This window comes from Pollicipes pollicipes, unplaced genomic scaffold (genome assembly GCF_011947565.3).
Source record: "Pollicipes pollicipes isolate AB1234 unplaced genomic scaffold, Ppol_2.1 Scaffold_2555;HRSCAF=2994_pilon_pilon_pilon, whole genome shotgun sequence".
Taxonomy (NCBI): Eukaryota; Metazoa; Arthropoda; class Thecostraca; order Pollicipedomorpha; family Pollicipedidae; genus Pollicipes; species Pollicipes pollicipes.
Genome location: NW_023596136.1, coordinates 45,310,155 through 45,329,688, shown reverse-complemented (window position 1 = coordinate 45,329,688; position 19,534 = coordinate 45,310,155). Strand labels below are relative to the sequence as shown.

The following is a 19,534-nucleotide window of genomic DNA, read 5'->3' as shown; positions in this document are numbered from 1 at the left end:
AGTGATAGAAACGTTTTCTAGACCATAAACACCACTATTGACATTTCAGGGCTCCCACCTCGCTCCTTGTTATTTGACATAATCAGTAATGGTCCCACTCTTCATATACCATCTGAAATCAACGGCTTCTGCGCAGTAGCCCGTTACCCTGACTACGCGCAGATTGCCACCACTGGAGCCTTAGCAGGCTGTCAGGTCTCAGGCAATATTTGGAGATGGTTTTGGACACAATGTACACGTGGTTTCTTCAGTATGGCATGATGATTGACGCTGGTAAGACGGATCCCTTACTTTGCGGAGAGAGGCGCCAACTCAGCCAGATCATGATCCACCCGTCGTCATGTGTCAATTGATAAGCCTCTCCGATGACCAGGTAGTGCTAAACATTTAGGTGTGATTAAAGATCCTGCATTTCCCTGGGAACTGTACGTGAGCCATGTAGCTAGGCGTTGTTTTGGCATCTTTTGTCGTTTTCCTAAATGCTAAACACTTGTTACCTTCCGATGTTTTGCCATGCATTATTGTGTGTGCTCTCACACATCTGTTATTGGGCTCAGGTATATGCGGGCGCGAACAGCACGACTGTTGCAAAATTGCAGAACGTGTTTATCTTCGCAGCTAGGATCATCCCGGTACGACGTAAATTTGACCATGTGCCGGATGGTCCACGACGGTTTGGCTGGCTTACTGCTCAAGGCTCATTGATTGACTTCTTCGGCGTGTGCCTTTAAAATAACGCACTGAGCAACTGGCGGCCGGAGACCTCACCCTCCCAGCTCTCCAGCCGTCAAAACACGGAGCGCGGCACACATCAGTCTTGTCATTTGTATCCGTCTCGCCCCAGGAACAACCATGGGAAGCGAGCATATGCCTACCGAGCTGTGCGCATGTCCAGCGAGCGCGTCATCAGTAACAACATTGCGGACTTGCCCCTTTCTACTTGCAAGACCCGTGTCCATGTCATTTTCAAAGTACCTGATATTTTAACATTTTGGTTATATCTCCCTGCGCCGTGCTGATGCTTGCTGCATTGTAACTGTCAATGCATCTGTTGATGAAAGTCTAAGAATAGCCCAATAAGGCAGAATGACCTTAAAGTTCAATAAAATACAACACAATAACGCGAAGCGGAAGTGGAAGCCAAAGTCGCTGACTTGAAATTTTGGAGCTGCAAAGCCAAAGTCCACGCCAGTAGTTACATTTCTTTTAAACACAATGTCGAATCCGAACCCAGCTTCTTCGACTTTATTTACGAAAAGCTGAAGCGGGAGTTTGCGGCTTCGAAATTGGCAACGCGATGCCTGAGCCAAACCCACCAGTTTAAAGCCACAAGGCCAAAGCTGAAGCCGAATCTTGTGTTAAGCATTATTCTGCGGAGCCAAACCATTTTGGCATCCTCCAAAACAGCATGGGATCAGTAAATACCACAGGGTTTTTGCTGAATTATTTAGACAGTGTTTTAGCATTACGGATGAGGGATGATAATGTCCTTTTCTTTTATGTTGACCAAAACACACGTTTCGAACAGCCATTTCTCCGGCCGTGGCTGGTGTTGATTGGTCCTGAAAATGGCCAGCTGATAGCGTTGTGTGCGTCGCCGCCGTGACGTGTTGTTTGGTATATTGGGGTGAGGGTACAAGCAAGACTATTTTTGCGAAGTTAAGTCTCAAATGCAGTGGGAAAGTCACAATCATAACCAAAGCGAGTAGTTTGAACCTAAGCCGGAGCAATAATTCAGAATGTTCGAAGCCGAAGCCGGAGCCGATCGGTTCAAATGGTGCGAAACGAAATGGAAAGGCATTGGCTTCGCGGCGAAGCCGAGGCCGAAGGCGGCTCGTCCCTCGCCTGCTTCCTGGACACGTGTGATTGTCCTGAGTGAGACATACTATCGTGAGGCTCATCTCGTCGCGAGGTCGTGCTCGGCTCACCTGGCAATGATTAGGTGAGGAGTGCATGCTGATCGATGCTCTGTGTCGTCGTTCATGGTACAGAAACAGGAATGATCACGGAGGTGGTGAAAGGGTCCATCGTGTCACAAGCTTGTCGTTAACGCTCCCTTTTGTGCCACCTTTTTGGTCGCTCGCGGAAAATCTTCTTTGCGCTTTCAGGCCACTTGTAACATGTTCAGTGTCCGGAAAAGCTCATCATGTCGGATTTCGATCCCGCTACTGTCAGTTTTGAACTGTTTCGTTCTCTTGTTTTGGGATATGTAGGTTGAAGCTCCATGGCGAGGCTAGCCATTTCAGCTCATGGATACTCTATATTGCTCGCCACTAAAGCGATTAATTAACTGTTAAAGTGGTACGAGAAGAATTGGTGTTGAAACCCGTCCACTGTATTTAGATTCCTGTCTTCCATATATGAGCCTACAGTCATGAATTGGGCACATGCCACGTTTCAGTCCGTGCATGCCGGCAGCCGCTGACAAGCCGTGCTATGTGCGCGTCTGCCGTGCCTGTGCTGGCAGCGACAGATCCTCCCGGTTGGAGGCACAGTCACGCCAAAGCTGCTTGTATGCACGCTGAGAAGGAGGGGGGGGGGGGGGGGGGCAACCAGCCAGCCCGCGTCGGCCACCACAACATAAACAGCCGCCCCTACCCTTCCAACGCAGCTCTCCCCGTATTCTGTCGTGGGGTTTCAATTGAAGGGCACACTGTCGGCCTGTCGTGCCGCGATGCCCGGCCCTCCTTGCTCTCAGGCCCCGCCGCCACATGCGCTGTGGCCTCCCGCCGGCAGCCTCCCGCCGCGCCTCCCGCCCCGCGCCTCCCGCCGGCAGCCTCCCGCCCGCACCTCCCGCCGGCAGCCTCCCGCCCGCGCTTCCCGCCGGCAGCCTCCCCGCCGGGCGGCGAGGCTCGCGCACCCGCCGTTAGAGCAGCGCGAGCGTGAGCAGAGCCCCGGCCAGGGCCGCCACGAGCACGGTTTGCACGGTGCGCGCTGCCTCCGATTTGATGTTGTCTTTGAACTCGGGCACCACGGTCAGGTCCGGCTCCAGGAAGTTGGCGTATCTGGAATGAGGCCGGCGGCAGTCAGGCGATGTGCATGAAGTGGGTCGCGAGCTGTTCGGAACCAAGACACTCGTTCACGCGTTGGCTGATGACGCCGGCTGTTTCGACAGATGTTGCGTTCTACTGTGCCGTTCTCATGCCTGACTGTACACTCGGAACGCGATGTTCTGGACTCATGCGCCCTGCAACATTGCTATCCAAAGAAGCAATCCAAAATTGTGTGTCTAGGAAGCCGGCAGGCGGATTTTATGCGTCCCATCACCGTTATCACCAGTGGTGGACTTCAGTCGCATGGATGCTGCGCGGGGTTTTGAATTCGTGACTTGTCTTCACTTTTATCCGTATCGGAGATCAGTGAAAATGCCAAGTCTGTCAGTCGGCTCAGCATTTTCACTGATCGTCGTGCACTCAGCACAGCATTCGTAAACGAAGAGGTGTCCCGAAACAGCACCGCCGCACCCCAGCTTGACGTCACCACGCGCCGTGCGTCCGCTCACCGGTACTGGTAGTCCTTCCGTGGTCGCAGCCCAGCCTGACCTCACCACGAGCCGTGCGTCCGCTCACCGGTACTGGTAGTCCTTCCGTGGTCGCAGCCCAGCCTGACCTCACCACGAGCCGTGCGTCCGCTCACCGGTACTGGTAGTCCTTCCGTGGTCGCAGCCCAGTCTGACCTCACCACGAGCCGTGCGTCCGCTCACCGGTACTGGTAGTCCTTCTGCGGCCGCAGGGTGTGATAGTCGATGTCGCCGTCCTTGAGCGGCCCGATGGCCCAGATGATGCGGTACGTCTGGTTGGTGATAGCGACGTCCTGCTCGTCGCCCGTGGTCAGGTTGCGGTAGAAGGTGGCGTGGATCTCGCCGTCGTCGTGCAGGCCGCAGTGGTCGCAGACGATGCTCGTCTTGCTGTCCTTCCGCGGCTTGTTGGTGATGGAGTCGCCGAACCTGCCGGCGCGGGTTGCGGTGGCGCAGTCGGCCCAGTGGAGCGGACGGTGCTCAGCGCTTGTTGGTGATGGAGTCGCCGAACCTGCCGGCGCGGGTTGCGGTGGCGCAGTCGGCCCAGTGGAGCGGACGGTGCTCAGCGCTTGTTGGTGATGGAGTCGCCGAACCTGTCGGCGCGGGTTGGGATGGCCCAGTCGGCCAGTGGGGCGGGCGATGCTCAGCGCTTGTTGGTGATGGAGTCGCCGAACCTGTCGGCGCGGGTTGGGATGGCCCAGTCGGCCAGTGGGGCGGGCGATGCTCAGCGCTTGTTGGTGATGGAGTCGCCGAACCTGTCGGCGCGGGTTGCGGTGGCGCAGTCGGCCCAGTGGAGCGGGCGATGCTCAGCGCTTGTTGGTGATGGAGTCGCCGAACCTGTCGGCGCGGGTTGGGATGGCCCAGTCGGCCAGTGGGGCGGACGATGCTCAGCGCTTGTTGGTGATGGAGTCGCCGAACCTGTCGGCGCGGGTTGCTGTGGCGCAGTCGGCCCAGTGGAGCGGACGGTGCTCAGCGCTTGTCATCAGGCAATTTTTGCGGCTGTCTGCCTACGCATTGACGTTATGGGTGGCAACGGGCTTTTTGGGCTGATACGCCAACTTTGATAGCCGATAGATGCCAAATATTGCGGTTCTTGAAACGTGAGTGATCGAGTGAAGATATTTCTACATGTCTTCAGATTTGTATTTTTGGGTGCTGACGTGATGAATGATCCATTCACAGCATTGAAAAACAAAAGTTCTGAATAGCACGTAAACATACGGTGAAGCAAACACATGCATCTGCCGCCCTCACCCGATGGCGACCGGGACTGCAATGCAAACACCGTTACATCTGCCCTCGACACACCGATCTGCCGCATTGGTCCAGCCCGCCGCTGCGTCTGCGGCCGTTAGTTTCGCCGCACCTGTCGTCGACTGTGTCGCCGTGGGCCGTGTAGATGTCCGAGTTGAACATGTTCTTCGTCTTGCCGGCGGAAAGGCCCGGTTTGGTGAGACCGAAGCCGCAGTATTTCTCGGCGCTCAGCTTCATGCAGTTCAGGGTGAACCAGATCGAGTCGTCGTCATATGTCTGCAGCATCAGCAAGGGTTCCGCTGATCGTATCATTTCCCTCTAATCTAAATTCCGAGAAGAAATGCAATGGACACGTATGGCAGCGTCACTGTTTTGCAGGATGGAATTGTTGGTGGTTCATTGCATCTGAACCACGGGCAGCATTTGGTACTTTGCCTTCAGGTGGCATTGCGCCATGCTTTTATTCTGAACACCGACTGGAGCAGAATTTGTGTCAAGCTGTTGGATGTGCGTTCAATGATATCGAAGTGGTTGCGCTCCTGCTAGGCGAGGACTTTTATGACTGGGAGTAGCAAAACCGTGGGGTTCGTTATTAAGCGCTTTGTTTGTGCATGAAAGAAAAATGTTTGTTTCACCCGAGGAAAGATTCACGCAGTGCAGCGCTGCTGGGAATTGTCATCGATTTTCAGCGTCTGGTACCACGCACGTTACCTACTGGCTGACGAACCAGATATAAGGGGGGGGGGAGAAAACTTTTGCTTGCGAGAAGAAGTGAACACATGTTATTGAAGTGCGCACGGTTGGAGGCAGAAGCAGTGTTGTAACATGTTGCATCGATGACACATTTATCATTCAAAGTAATTGGCAGTTCCCAACACCGTGGTTTATGCCCTATCGATGACGAAGTGCAGATTGAGATCCCGCTAGAGATGAAGATGCTGACTTTATGTGATCCGTTGCGGCCTTCATGTTGGGCATTAACAGCCTGTTAAAATTGTGTTTTTCTTTCGACAGTTTTGTGCTGCAAAATAATCCCACGAACGGTGTCTTTGCAAACCCTTTTTATTCACTGTGCATATGACGCATAAAAGCCTACCGACAGCGGCGGTACCATCAAAGGGGAAGGGGGCCGTTAGACATATGCCCTATGGCTGCATGTAGGAGAGGTGTCACCGGGGAGGTTATGTGTGATGGTGACGCGTCCCATGCAAAGATGCAAATCTAATGTGACGGCTGTAGCGACGCATTCAAATGATGCACCTAAATGCCCCATGTTCTGCATTATGAGCAGGCAGCGCCGTCCTGGGATGGAGACGTGTTTCCTTTTAGTCATAAGTGATGCGTCACTTGTCTTTGCCAACTTACCCGCCATCCCAGGTATGCATCCGGGTTTGAATGGAATTGAATTACGTGAGTTTTATCTTCATTTTCATGAATGCCAGCTTCTTTCATATTACCTGCCACTAAGTTTGCGGAGTACAGTGAAAATAAGAGAAAGTACGACATCTGAGGACACCACATCTGCTTTCGACACAGAAAACTTGCTGAACGCGCAGATCTGATGCAGATTAGCGGAATAACGAAGGATTAAGGTGTGTTCACATGCTGCGCCTTTCCGTCACGAAAACAACGCTATAGCTAAGTTAATCTCGTGGGGAACTGCGCACAGCGGCCTTGCTTCCCCGCCTGCCCCTAGTTCCTCACAACCAGTCTCACAACGCCCTCGTGAAAGCTGTGTTGTTGGGGCTGATTTTTTACGGTCCATGCGGTTTGCACGAACTCGCCTCTTCTGATCCGAAGATCTCACATACAGTGGATATGTCGAACGTATGAATAGGCATGTATTGTGCATACTCTGACATCGTTGTTTGCTATCGGCCGTACGTGCCGCACTTTGTGATGAGCATGATTTTTAACGTGCAGCGACACGATGGCTGCTAAAACAGCGGCGGCCTGTGCCGGGTAATCAGCGGAGGTGTTCATCATTGGGGAAATCCACCAACTTTGGTGAACATGATTATTGTTTATAGTTGATGCTCCGCCGGCAACAATTGATGTTTCATGCGATGCGATGCATTGATTGATGCAGCCGGTCCATTTTGCATGCAAGATTAAGCAACATTTAAAACCGACGTGTCGAAAACGAAACAGCCAGGGATCCTGCCCTCCAACAGAGTGGTTCTTCGGTCTTTCTTTCTCTAAGATTGGTAATGGCCGTGTCGACGCCGAAAGCGAAGCCATCGCTGCTGCTTCGAATTGTCTGCAACTGGAATAGGACCGGCCTTGTTTCGTCGATGTGGTGTCTAAGCATTGTTAGCCGTGCACGTGATGCTATTACTTGATAAGCAAATTGTCCGCTTTCACCCCTCGGCGAAAATATGTTATGTAGTGGATATGAGGTGGATATGAGGTCCAGACACGTCATGGCTCTTTCACTGGGGCCTCCAAGTAAATGCACCGAGTCGGACAACAATGGGACCAATAATTACCCAAACATTTGCGTTTATTTGCTCGAAAGCGGTCGACATACAGGCTCCATTGGTTTTCACGATACCTAATTTCCGGCCGAACAAGACGCTTCTTGTTTGACGCTTGTTGGCTATTTTAACTATTATAACAAATAGCTCGTTTGCTTTCTACATTTGCAATCATATAACGAATAAGCCTTCGGTTGGTACTCTACAAAATATTTATCATGAAACCAACGGCAGCGAACTTACGAACTACCATGAACTGCCATCGTAGACGAACAGCATACCTCGCTGCATGCTGCAAAGTGCCTGTTTATACTCTTGTGGGAATGATGCCATCTATTTCCAGCGAAGCCCGCTTGTCGAGTGTCCGAATTCTGTTGTGCCCTGCTCATGCATTACACATGGAGGCCTCAAGCAAAGGACACTGAACATCCCTCGTGGTCGTATAACGGAACCGCTGTGCCCCCCCCCCCCCCTCCTGATGAACCCCAGCCAGGGGCGGTGCTACGGATTTTGAGTAGGGGGGAGGGCAGAATTTTCCAGAGGGCCTCCTGGACAAAATGGGGCCTCCTCACAGGGAGCCCCCTATGCGATGTCGTATTCAGGGAGGAGGGGCACCGAAAACATTTACCCCTTATCAAACCGTAGCATATAACATGTCCCGGTAAATAAATACCGCCAAATAAAAGTTGTGGAATGGGGGCCTTCCGAATATCTAGCGAAGAGCATCTTTAACCTAAAACAGAGCCTCCTGTTCAAGAAAGGGGCCTCCTAATCTAGACTAGGTTGCTTACGTTTCACTAAAGGGTCTTCAACCCGAGCCAAAGGGCCTCGCTACCCCAATCCTTATCCGGAACCGCGGCCATCTGGCACATGAAAGGGGCCTCCTGTTCCAGACATTGGGCCCCCTGAATGAAGAAGTTGCGTCCTAAACCTGAAGTGCCTTACAGTTTGTAACGGGCGCCTCCCGAGCCAGGAAAGTGACCTCTGCAAGGCAACATCGGACATCGTGATCCAGAGCATTGGCTTTCTTATTGATAAAGGTGACCTTGAAGACCGTTTTCAGTACCCAAGGAATGGGGTTTTTGATGTAGCAAAAGGTCTTATGGGCCCGATTTATTACTCTAGCTCAGTTATGAAAGGCCTCTGGTCTGAATTTTGATACGCTTCATGCATCTGCAATGCCTCAAGCTACGAAAAAGGGGCCTCTCCATTTTTGGTCGGGGGGGGGGCAAAACATACTCTTGCCCCCTTGCCTGCCGACAGAGAGGGGAGGGTCAGCCCTTCCCTCTGCCTTCCCCCCCCCCCCCCCCCCACTGCGGCAATACCCCTGACCCCAGCCACTCCTGCGCCGCGCAGGTGAGCTTATCCGTGCCAGACATCGAGAAGATCCTCGACACGCTCATCTACGATGGGAAGGTGGAGCGGCGGCTGCAGGCAGGCAGCGGCTCGGAGGACCAGCTCAAGCTGTACCGCGCCACGCAGACGCTGCTGCCACCTGTCGGCCTCATCAAAACCCCCTGCGGTATATGTCCGGTGAGAGGCGCCGCTGCAGTGGGGGGCCGCGTGAATGAAGTGTATTTGTGTGGCGGCGGACCATCCCGGCGCGCTCTCTATCCTTGCTCCCAGCGGTGTACCCGCAACACGAAGGATATCAAGCATGGGCGTCGTATAACCATTGCAGTCGGTGCGCACCAAAGCCCAAATCATTATCAAGGATATGAAGCGTTTTTGTGTATGGGTGATGCCCACGACATGCCACGTTCGTAGTGTTACTATCATCTCAGTCCTGGTTAATCAACCTACGGAGCTTTCTCTCAGATGTTTTGCTTTGGTTGCAGACGGCGCGGTTACCCAGTGTTTATCTTTCCAGGTCATCGACCAGTGTTCAGACGTCGGGTCAGTGACACCACAACTCTGCATGTACCTGAAAGAATGGCTGGAATAAAGCCACGTTATGAGAACCTGGTTTGTTCTGCGACTCCATTGCCCTCCAGGCGGTTTTTTCGTCGTGCTGGGTACGCCCCCGTTTATCAAACTATGCGTTGTAACTGCTCGACAGCATTGCCAGAAGCGTTTCAGCCAGTTTCAGTCAACAACGGACAATGGACAAGCCAGTCACGCTTTATTAGCATATTGCATGCAGCCACCACGTGCCATTGGAATCTTGATCACACTATCCATCGCCGCATAAATATACATAGCATAACATAATCAGATCGTGAAACGAATATAATGTAACGCTATTTGGATTCAAGCTTGGAACTCCAGAAGCAACACGCATAGCGCCGCAGAAAATGCATAGCCGCGCTAAGACGCTAATGGTAGTTAGATACAATAGTACTGGATTTCAATAAAGTCGTGCCACTATCTGATAATGGGACCAGGCTCGAACCACCTTCGCCATGCGAACCACAACACGGTATCTGTCTTCATAGTCATGATGGGGGGGGGGGGGGGATATGCTAAAGAACTATTTCATTCCTCTCTTAAGAGACTTTGGGCTTAAGTACGTTGGTTCCTCGCTAATGAGACTACTTTCAGACAATCCTTAACACCAAATATAAGCCGTGCAGTCATACGGTTTTCAGGTACTTCACATGCGTACTTTTCGACATAATTTCACGTTAAATTTCTAAATGACACCCATTTTCTCTTATTCCTAGTCCGCCAGGCCAAACCCCAAGCTTGTATTCTACTCTGTGCAGAGCATGCAACAGACACGAAGCTGTTCAGTGCCTGTTTACACCACAAGAGCGGCAAACAGCGTAATCATAGCCCGCCACAAACAACTTGGGGACTAGCCTTGATACATTGATGTCGCCGTAGTCCAGCAACGGCATCCAGTTCTCCTCCCAGTTCGAACCTCGCCAGCCTTTGGTTTACCCTAGTTTCACTAATCGCAGTACCTTCTACCAAGCCGAGGGACTCCGCCACAGTAGGGCCCTTTGTCGCCCTGCCATGTGCGTATGACGAGAATCAGAAACTGCAAACGCACACAGTGACTGCAACGGCATAAGGCAGTCGACGTGAAAACCTCTCATCACGCGCGAGGCCAGCGACTTGTCAGAAAGCAAATCGGTGACTAGAAGCGCGTCACCCCGCAACAGGTGCTCTTCACAAGGCAGCAACTCGGTGTCAGCAGCGACGGCGGCTCAGGGCCGCGTCTCGGAAGCCACAGGCTGTCCCGAAACCACGCCCGCGTCCGCCGGCGGCTGGTCGGATGCCAGTGCCGCGGCGGCGCCCGATTGGCCCGGCGGCGATGTGGGCGGCTCTGACTGGCCGGCGGGGACCACGTACGCCGCCTGATTGGACACCGAGTTGGTCCGCGCCGAGCCGGGTGTCCAGCCGGCGGACTCGAGGTCGCGCTGGTGCTGCTCCCTCTTCCTCCTGGCGGCGGAATGATCACGTCGTTAGAGACCTGTGACAATGATCCGTCGCTGCACGGTCTGTCACACGCAACATCACTGATGACAAAACAAAACAAGTCAATCCAAGACATATATTCAGTCATTGGGGCTTTACGCCGCACTCCGGCTGAGGCTATGTGACGTCATCTGTCTCTCGTCCTTGCAGAAATCGAGACCGCAGAGAATCGAACTCTGTATCTCTAGTTTCCCAGACGCGCAGCGTTATCACCGCTAACCGTTACACCATTGGCGCACCATCGCATCGACCTAAATAACATGCAAACACTTACTGGGTCGTGACGTCATCAGATCTGGAACTGCCAGTTTCTTAACGCTTGCCAGAACTGAGCAAAAACGTCAAGCTCTCCGTTTTATTTGAGGAACTTTGGTTTCGTATTCAGTTTCTTTTAAGCTAAGTTCGCATCAGAGTACACCTTTGAAATTTGGTTGCATTTTTTGTCATGAAGGAAAATGCCTGAGGTACTGGGCCGCTGCGGCTGCTCACTTTTTTCTTTAAAAGATCATTGAACAGGAAGGGCACGTCAGTTTAAGCCCTCAGAACCATCAAAATTAGTGCTCGTAGGTATTTCGAAATGTGTTAATACCATTATACATGAGCATTGCAATTGCAAGACCATACGATATCAAGGCGATAAGAGGCCAAGAAACGACCCAAAATAACCTCGCATTACCCATTTGAAGCAAGGGATGGCTTTCTTTAAGCTGCATCAGCTTTGTTCCGTGCGCATGCGCAAGGCTACTTAGACGTGACAAGTACACACTTTGGCATCGCTTGAACCGGCGTCCTGACCGGCCGCAGGGGAAAATGTCCAATGGCCAACTTGTGGATCACGTATAAGGACACCGCCCGCTTCTCGATTTACTACTGTACCTAAATGGGTATCGGATCGGCGAGCGGCCCCCCCCCCTTGCTGCTGCGAAAACGTGACGGAACCGGGAAGATGAGACAATTAAGGGCACCGTCAGCAGAAAAAAACAACAATGCATTATAACACAACTGGCAAGACTGGCCTGCTAGCTTTGTGTAGGAGCACTCCTTTTAACGCAAACCAAAGAACGCGACATGACTTCATCCTATACAACCCCAGATAGCCAAAGAGCCACGCCAACGGCTGGCTAGGGCGTCGCTGACCTTCCTCTTCATCTCGTAGTACTCGTCCAGCTCGTACTGGTACTTGGGCGACGTGATGCCGAGCATGTACGCCAACCGCTCGCCCACGCTGTCCACGCCGCTCAGTGTGCTGTAGCCGGCGAACCGGAACCAGTACCAGGCCCACGGCATCCAGCCCATCGACTTCTGGCGGACGGGCGGGGCGCGGGGTGTGGGCGTCACCGGCAGAAGGGAGGGGCTTTCGCGTGAATGCACGAGATCGAGTGGAAAGGAACTTCTGCCGGATACGACATGAGCCTTAGCTGCGTAATGCGATACTTTGCAGTGCAGTTGGATTACGTACATTAACGGTCAAAACGTTCAGTTAGCAAGGCTGAAGAACATCACGCACCACGAGGAAACTGATAACACGCTCATGGCGCATGTGCGAGGTTAGGCCTTAAAGCCTGCAGATTATGCTAAAAAATCAGTATGAACTAGCATGTTTTGTCAGAACGTAGCACCCCACACCCCTGCACGTCCTTCGAGATCACTTGCCCCTGCAGAGAACAACATCGCAAAGCTGTCATCTCCGCCGCCTGAGCTGGCGTCAAAACGCTTATATGAGCGGCGCAGATAAACCATTCTGATGCGCCAAATGTGAATAAGCTTTGAAACTGCCGACAAACTTCACCTACCAAAACGACGCAAGGTTCTGCCCCAACCACCGCCAGACATCAGCCGTCGCCTGACTGTGCAGCCCGCTAGCCGTTCACGCATCACAAACACCCAGCATGCCCGCGCGCCGGCGCTCCGTCGCCGCCGCAGCACAGCCTTGAGCCGTCCGCCGCTGCGCGGCGGCGGTCGTACCGTGTCCGCCGCGCGCAGCTGCGTCAGCGTGTCCGGTGGCTTGTCCGGCTCGTCCTCCTCGTCGGTGCTGTACTCCTCCATCGTGCCGTCGCTGAAGTGAAGTACGCGCCGCGGCACGCGCGCCTTCTTGCCGTCCACGCGGTCGGTGGGCACCTGAGAACGGGAGCCAGGGGACTGGCTGATCGCGTGCTGCAGTCTGGGGCGGAAGGCCGGTCAAAGACGTGCCAGCATTTCTATTCATGCTCCCAAATGCTCAGCCACCATGCCTATAAGTTTTCATATTTCATGGAACAAGAGCACCATGAAAAGATGTAATAAACATTGAAAGGGTAGATTGTATTGTTGCTAGTTCTGGCATAGACAGTTCAGGTTACATATAAAAACGACAGTGGTGAAATATTGCTAATCAATGGCACAAGGCTGGCAAGACTAAGCTTTTTGGAAAGAGCATTAGGACTGAGGGCCAGCAGCCTACTGTTGCATGCATGTTCTGACACTCAGACCTCCCCCAAATGCCTGTTAATGCATACCTTGTATGAGACAAAACTATAGTTAAGGTTCAATGTTATTGGCAATCATGTGAAATATGACATGTGAGGTGAAACAAGACACCAGTAAATATGTTTACCTTTTCAGACACAGTAGGCACAGCTGATGGGCTTGAAGGCTCCTCCTGCTGATTACTTGCATCACCAGCTCCCTGAGGCCCAATTGACTGGAAGAGCATGGAGTTAATTGGTATTTATGTGACCATTATCAGACCATTTTACAGCACACAATGACAACAGTTATTGCCGATCTTCAAAATGATGCACCTATGATCCCCCAAAGACAAAGGTAACTTCCAATGTCCCCAGTAAATGGACAATGAACGCCATAATGGTGATAGCTTCCGCGTGGTAAAACTCACTGTTGATGCCAAATATAGAACAATTATGTAATAATGCAATCCCAGTTACTTCATGTTACATTGACCACACATATCATTTAATGATTCATTTTCTAGTTGATTTTATTTTCCTTGCACTACCTTCATAGTACACAATAAATGGTAATATTGTGGAAATGTTCATTTAAGCTGTGCTTTTGCCACATCATTATAGACATCAAGACATTACATCACAAGCTGTCCTTTCTGATGACAAATTATGTTTATTCATTTTTTAACATTATTTAACTTAGTTTTGCTTAGATTCACATATCCCATTGCAATATATTTGTTTAAACTTCACTGTGTTAAACTGCTATTGCATTGCCCACTCACTTACAACTTAAACTCCATTTTCATCATGTGTGCATCCTGGTGGAGTGCTCATAGTTACTTAGTGTTATGTTATCACCCATCATAGAATCAGCATCACATAATGATAACTTTGCATAATATTTGAATTTATCACCATGCAGTACTTAAATTGAAACTGAGAAACCAATCCCCTTGAAAAAGCTGCAGATTAGGATGGGGTAATGTGCCATTATCCCTCCCTGAACTCCAAGCAGCATTTCATGTTTACCCTGTAGCATTTGATGGAAAGAAACAAGTCCAAATCATGTCCCTTACTTACCTAATATTTTCAGAGGCTCCACAACATGCTACAGAGGTCCACCCAGAAGTCAACAAAACAGCACAAGTTAATATTTTTCAACAGTGCTGATAGGCCTCAGTTACAGTATTCAAGTGAAGTGGAAAAACTAAAGTGCAATCATAAAGATTAACAGACTTGGTTATGACAATAATCAACATTCTCTGGTGCGCCAACATCTACTGTCAACTGACAGCCAAAACAAAGTGCTACTTATCTAACCAGGCTTGAATATGGATAAAAAACCCACAGCTCTTAGGAAAGCAAATAGAGATGATGATTTTATCATTTAAACAAACTTATTGGTGGATGCCAAACTACTCAGTGTGACTTTGTACATACCTACCAGTCTATTCACTGAACTATTCTTCCTTCCTAACTTATTTGAATGGATGACAGGAATCAGCAACCTCACTAGCCATTGCTTATCTCAGAGACAATTATCAAAATAGTCACAACCTGATCAGAAAATATATGTTCCACTCACACTTTTTTAAAAAATGATTCAAATTTAGTATGCCCCTTTTATATTGCTGCCCGAGGCTCATACTCTTGGGTGATTCTAGCATATGAGCCCATACACCCGCAATGGAGGGGCAAAGTATCTGGCCCTTTAACATCAGCCGAGTTGCAGAGATGTTTCATCTGAATTATATGTGAAGAATCCAGTCTGGAAAAACATCCACTATGCTAAACCTTTCTTGGGATCAGTGTGCTTAGCCTGAAGCATGCATGAACCAAACATAGGTCAGGTCAAATTGCCCTGAATTTCTAAATTATTGCCTGATTTTATAGGGTGTGGGGATATTCTTTGCTAAAATTACCTGACAAATATGACAATTCTTTGAAAAACTGGCTCAGTTTGGTTGGGAATTGGCAGTGTCATGCAATGAACTTGCAGCTCTGGAATTCATGCTGTGGGTGTGATGAAATTAATACCAGAATGTTACTGCTACTCCAGACATGCTCAATGTAAGGTTTTGATTACAGCCTGGCTCAGAATTGACAAAAATAGTATTAAAAACTGAGAATTATGAAATGCAAACAAACAAGTATTATTCAATGTGAATGGCCTTTTTCATTGCTAGACCTAAGCCAGCCTGCAAAAAATCTATCCTGCTCTCTGAATACTATCATATTGATGAGCTGAACCTGGAGCATGCATGCAACAATCTAAGGCAAAGCCAATTGATGCTGAATTTTGAAACAATTGCTACTGAAAATTTTAGAAGATGGTATTTTGAGATGTAATTACTTTATGACATCATCATTCATTGAAACATTGGCTTACTATGCTCTGTAATTATTCACAACCATGCGCCCAACTCAAGACTCAAGTTCACAGTATGCACTAACCTCATTGACAGAATGCTGTTGCTATGCCATACTTGTTTAGACATATTAAACATTTTTTTAGTCTAAAGAACAGGCCAGCTTTCACCTCAAATATGCTTTGAGCATGTTTGAGGACACTTGAACACCTTTTGTCACCATTTAACCAACTACATTGTCACCAACTGCACTGTGATATATGCATGAAAGTATCTGTTAAATACTTCAAAAAATTTGAAATTATGTGTAGCACATACAAGCTGAACAAATTTTCCATGCACGAAAAACCTACCTAAAATTTAACAATGAATCTCAAGGATAAGCTCATTTAGAAAATCTGGCCTAGGCAGCAATTTCACCATTCTCTATGCCAAAAACAATTACAATAACACAGCTATCACTGAAATAAGAATTAAGCACGAAGCCTTTGCTTGATTAATCGATAGTTGAGGTACACGCTCCTTTAAGATTGGATCGAATATTTAAGATCGTAGATACACGGGTACAACGCACCATCTCCAAATCCACATCTTCCGGATCTGTGGCCATTCTTGAAATGTAGCTTCTACCCAGATGATATCAGATTAGTCCAGACGCAATACAGATGCTTTCCCACTCGCGCTTTTGCTGTTATACGCCACAATTAAATCATATGGTAACTCGTGTTTTGCTAGCTATTGTTGCGCTGTGCTGGACTTTGAGGCAAACATGGTGGGTAACTTTGAACTTAGTATTCAAAACGGCTAACTTTTCTGTTATTTAAGTCAACATCGGACAGAGTAGCCTATAATTCAGGTCTAAGATTGAATTCTAGAATTTATGTATTTTTTAGCCCAACATGCTAATCATACCACTTTCATGCTAAGTTGTGCATTCCAAAGAAATGCACAACAAAACTTCTGGATGGTAACTATGGTAACTGATCGGAACATCACAACAGACCTTACCATAGCGATACATTTCTGGGTGTTTTGGTGCGAATTGTTCATTATTTACTTGGTAGAAAAGTGGATGGAGTTGGGCGTGCGGGCGAGTGCCGGGGGACAAATCTGTGACCGGTGAGCCAGGCATCAATAGCGAGACGTTTGTATCTGCTGTCACATACGGTGTTGATTCCGATAGGTTGCATGCCGCCTTCTCCGTGACCAGACAAAACCGTGTATCGCATTTTTTTGTCATTCACTCGCAACGCATTCCTTCGCACGCAGAGCTCATGCGTCGTTTGTCACGTCGTCGTTCGGCGTACCTAAGCTCGCATCGCAAATTATCAGACACGAAATGTTGTGTTCGTAAGCCTGCGTAACCTTTTGAATCACGCTTCTTGTCATATGCTTTGCTTCGTGTCACGTTTTTTTTCGCACCGAAGTTAGATTTTGCACATATTTTTTCGTATTGCACTTTGTGTAGTGCGTGAATAATACATTTGCATCAGTTTTAAGGTATACGCGACTGCACGCATTACATTCCTTTGCATTGTTTCTTCGTAAACTCATCTTCGTTTCGCTTTTTCGGCGTGCAGAGTCTTAACCATGAAGCATCTTGTTAAGTCCTGTTCTCCCCGTTTTTTCCACTCTTCTGCCTGTGATATTGTTTTATTGCTGTTTTTTAATTAGACCGACTTGTACACAAAGGGTCCTTCTACCGCCTTACTGTGTACATCACTCGCAAGTCTCTATACCATGGGAGTGGCAACAAAGAGAAAGGGCTCAGTGCAATGTCCCCCATCTCTTCGCAATGCTAAATATTAACCCAATGACGATACATGGAGAGCATGTACTTCGAGATTGGCATTGTTTCCTCAGCTTTCTGGGAGGCGACTACATCTACGTTCCATACATAACGCTATGGATATCGCCGAAGGGGAGGGGCGTACCCCCCCCCCCCCTCCCCTCCTTTTCTCAAACGGGAGAGGGATCGCCCTCACTGGTCAGGACGAAAATCTCAGAAATAACGACAGCCAGCTTGCAATGTGAACTACAATGAAGTCGTTGGTCATTATCATCGACGATTAGAAAATAAATATATCAATGGACTTCGCATTTCTAGGCTTGGAGTGTCTTTGCATCCCTTTGCGTGATTGCTCGGAGCATAGTGGACGGAACACGAGGGCACACGATTTGATGTGGACGTTTGGGATCACACTTAAGACAGACGCACAAACAATACTCCCTTGTGTTCAGGAAGAGCGTGAACCCAAACAGAAGGCCGATCCAGCACTGATTGCTGTCGGCATTGCCCGAACACCCGGAGGCGTAACTTGTGGCTGTAGACAATTAACTGGTTGCCTGTATGAAACCAAAGGAGTAAAAAAGAGCCTCTTTGATGTGGCTGACTGAAATACATCGAAGCTCTCATAAAGCTGAAGTCGTAGCAATTTAAATATGGTTAATTGGTCTGCATATTGGAATTTGCTTCTGGCGACAACTGACCTTTATTAACAGGGTTAGTGTATTGGAGGGCGGGTAATGCTACCAGACATGATTTGGCCTTCCCGCTTCATGACGAGCTTCCAATGCATGGGAGGGGAGGCGTTCCGAATTGTTTGCAATGTTTTAACTCAATACGTGTGCACTAATTTCGTAAAAATTAATTAAAAATGTTAAAAAGTGAAAAATAATTTCGTAAAAACCTCAAAATTCCGTGGCACCGCTGCGAACGCTATAGGAGCGACGGGCCCAAAGGAATGGGGGCGGACAGAATGTGCCCTGGCAGGAAGTGATTAAATGTCCTGGTCTGGACTGGTCCAGGTTTGGTGGATTTTTGAACTGAGAGAGCCACCGTGAAGACCTTTCCGTGAAACTTCCGCCTTTCTACTGGTAAATGATAGATGGACAGGCAAGCTGAAATTAAATACCACTGGAGTCGTATAAGGAGTGTCACCTTTCATGGTGAATGTTCAGTTAGCAGCAAAGCTTACGGCCGAACAAAATTATACTTTATAACGAATTCCTTTGTAAACTAGGTACACCAAACGTCATGTGCGACGACAGTGTCAAGCAGGCGTGGTGCAACATTCGGTTCCCATCGACCCACACGGTCAACAACAAATGATAAAACGAGTGTAATAGATCCCTGCACGCTGATGATCCCGTTTTGAACCACTGTCATATAGACCGAAATCTTTACAGCTGACCACCGAACCCAGCGTTCAGGGCGCGTCTGATCGTAGTGCGACATGGACCCATTGTTTGAAGCCATCAGCTGCTTCCGGCGAAGGGAGTTCGAACGCTGCGCAGACAAGTGCTCCGAAATTCTCCTGAAGCATCCCTATGACCAGGTAAGTGTGCTTTCTCTTGATGTGGTCTACTCCAGCAGGCCATATTGGCTGGCCTGCTTGGGTTCACAGTGCTGCAGAGCATTCCCGAATGTCACACATTTTGCTCTCGTGATCGTGATTCGTACATCCGTGATTTTATTAAAAGATTATTTTATTGATTCGATGACCTTGCACTGCGTAAGTCGACAGGTACCTGCCCCCTTTAACGTTCTTTCAATATGTACAGGTACAGAACGGCTTCAGCTAGGATATTGACTCCGAAATAATGTTATAATATGACATTCACAACTTTTCGTTTCTGATGTAGTTGTGCTTTTGTACGGTTAAGCTACGCATCGTTGTCATTACTAGGCCCCAAAATGATAACCACTATCATCATAGGACGCTGTCGTAGGTTGGCCTCAACCTCCGTTTTTGTGATATACTCACGAGCTGCGTTATATGTTGCTTTTAATTATGTCTGCGATTAGTTTTCGTTTCTAGCCTGCGGGTAACGTCTTCACCCCCAAAAGTTGTCCTAGGCCACTGCCGTTCTACGCTTAGTGAGCACAGTAGATCAAAAGTCCCAGTCAGAGGTGAAGCTTATCCCCCTAGCTGCGTTCTCCTGCATCAGCTAGTGCCGCAAGAACGGATTAAGCACAGCGTGCACTTCTCGATGTCGGGGCTGGCATCCATTCATTTCGCGAAACGTGCGGTTTAGATCCATTAA

General features: G+C 49.2%; 3 protein-coding genes across 3 annotated transcripts; 1 reads left to right on the top strand and 2 right to left on the bottom strand.

Annotated features, from left to right (window-relative positions):
* Positions 1-2,812: 2,812 nt before the first annotated feature.
* Positions 2,813-6,467, bottom strand: LOC119112235 (uncharacterized). Its single transcript, XM_037236336.1, has 4 exons — positions 6,137-6,467; positions 4,884-5,047; positions 3,704-3,946; positions 2,813-3,005 (listed from the first exon to the last, which is right to left on the bottom strand). Exons 1-4 carry the CDS (start codon positions 6,290-6,292, stop codon positions 2,867-2,869), a joined length of 702 nt encoding a protein of 233 aa, XP_037092231.1. The 5' UTR covers positions 6,293-6,467; the 3' UTR covers positions 2,813-2,866.
* Positions 6,468-6,589: 122 nt separating this feature from the next.
* Positions 6,590-9,206, top strand: LOC119101776 (DNA-directed RNA polymerase III subunit RPC6-like). Its single transcript, XM_037225204.1, has 3 exons — positions 6,590-6,598; positions 8,605-8,781; positions 9,119-9,206. The coding sequence occupies exons 1-3, from the start codon at positions 6,590-6,592 to the stop codon at positions 9,191-9,193; spliced, it is 261 nt and encodes an 86-aa protein (XP_037081099.1). The 3' UTR covers positions 9,194-9,206.
* Positions 9,207-11,710: 2,504 nt separating this feature from the next.
* On the bottom strand, positions 11,711-16,224 carry LOC119110601 (protein FAM177A1). The gene is made up of 4 exons (XM_037234490.1): positions 16,062-16,224; positions 13,265-13,351; positions 12,637-12,789; positions 11,711-11,973 (listed from the first exon to the last, which is right to left on the bottom strand). The coding sequence occupies exons 1-4, from the start codon at positions 16,095-16,097 to the stop codon at positions 11,746-11,748; spliced, it is 504 nt and encodes a 167-aa protein (XP_037090385.1). The 5' UTR covers positions 16,098-16,224; the 3' UTR covers positions 11,711-11,745.
* Positions 16,225-19,534: the final 3,310 nt, after the last annotated feature.

What these genes read in the sequence shown, in the direction of transcription:
- LOC119101776 (XM_037225204.1), top strand. An exon ending in CCCCCTGCGGTATATGTCCG is followed by an intron (nt 8,782 to 9,118) that starts GTGAGAGGCGCC and finishes TTATCTTTCCAG; the next exon opens with GTCATCGACCAGTGTTCAGA.
- LOC119110601 (XM_037234490.1), bottom strand. Translation starts at nt 16,097, where the DNA reads ATGGCCACAGATCCGGAAGATGTGGATTTGGAGATG. An exon ending in TGCCTACTGTGTCTGAAAAG is followed by an intron (nt 12,790 to 13,264) that starts GTAAACATATTT and finishes TCCCGTTCTCAG; the next exon opens with GTGCCCACCGACCGCGTGGA. An exon ending in AGCTGCGCGCGGCGGACACG is followed by an intron (nt 11,974 to 12,636) that starts GTACGACCGCCG and finishes CCCGTCCGCCAG; the next exon opens with AAGTCGATGGGCTGGATGCC.
- LOC119112235 (XM_037236336.1), bottom strand. Translation starts at nt 6,292, where the DNA reads ATGTGGTGTCCTCAGATGTCGTACTTTCTCTTATTTTCACTGTACTCC. An exon ending in ATGCATACCTGGGATGGCGG is followed by an intron (nt 5,048 to 6,136) that starts GTAAGTTGGCAA and finishes CTGATGCTGCAG; the next exon opens with ACATATGACGACGACTCGAT. An exon ending in GGCGACACAGTCGACGACAG is followed by an intron (nt 3,947 to 4,883) that starts GTGCGGCGAAAC and finishes CCGCGCCGGCAG; the next exon opens with GTTCGGCGACTCCATCACCA.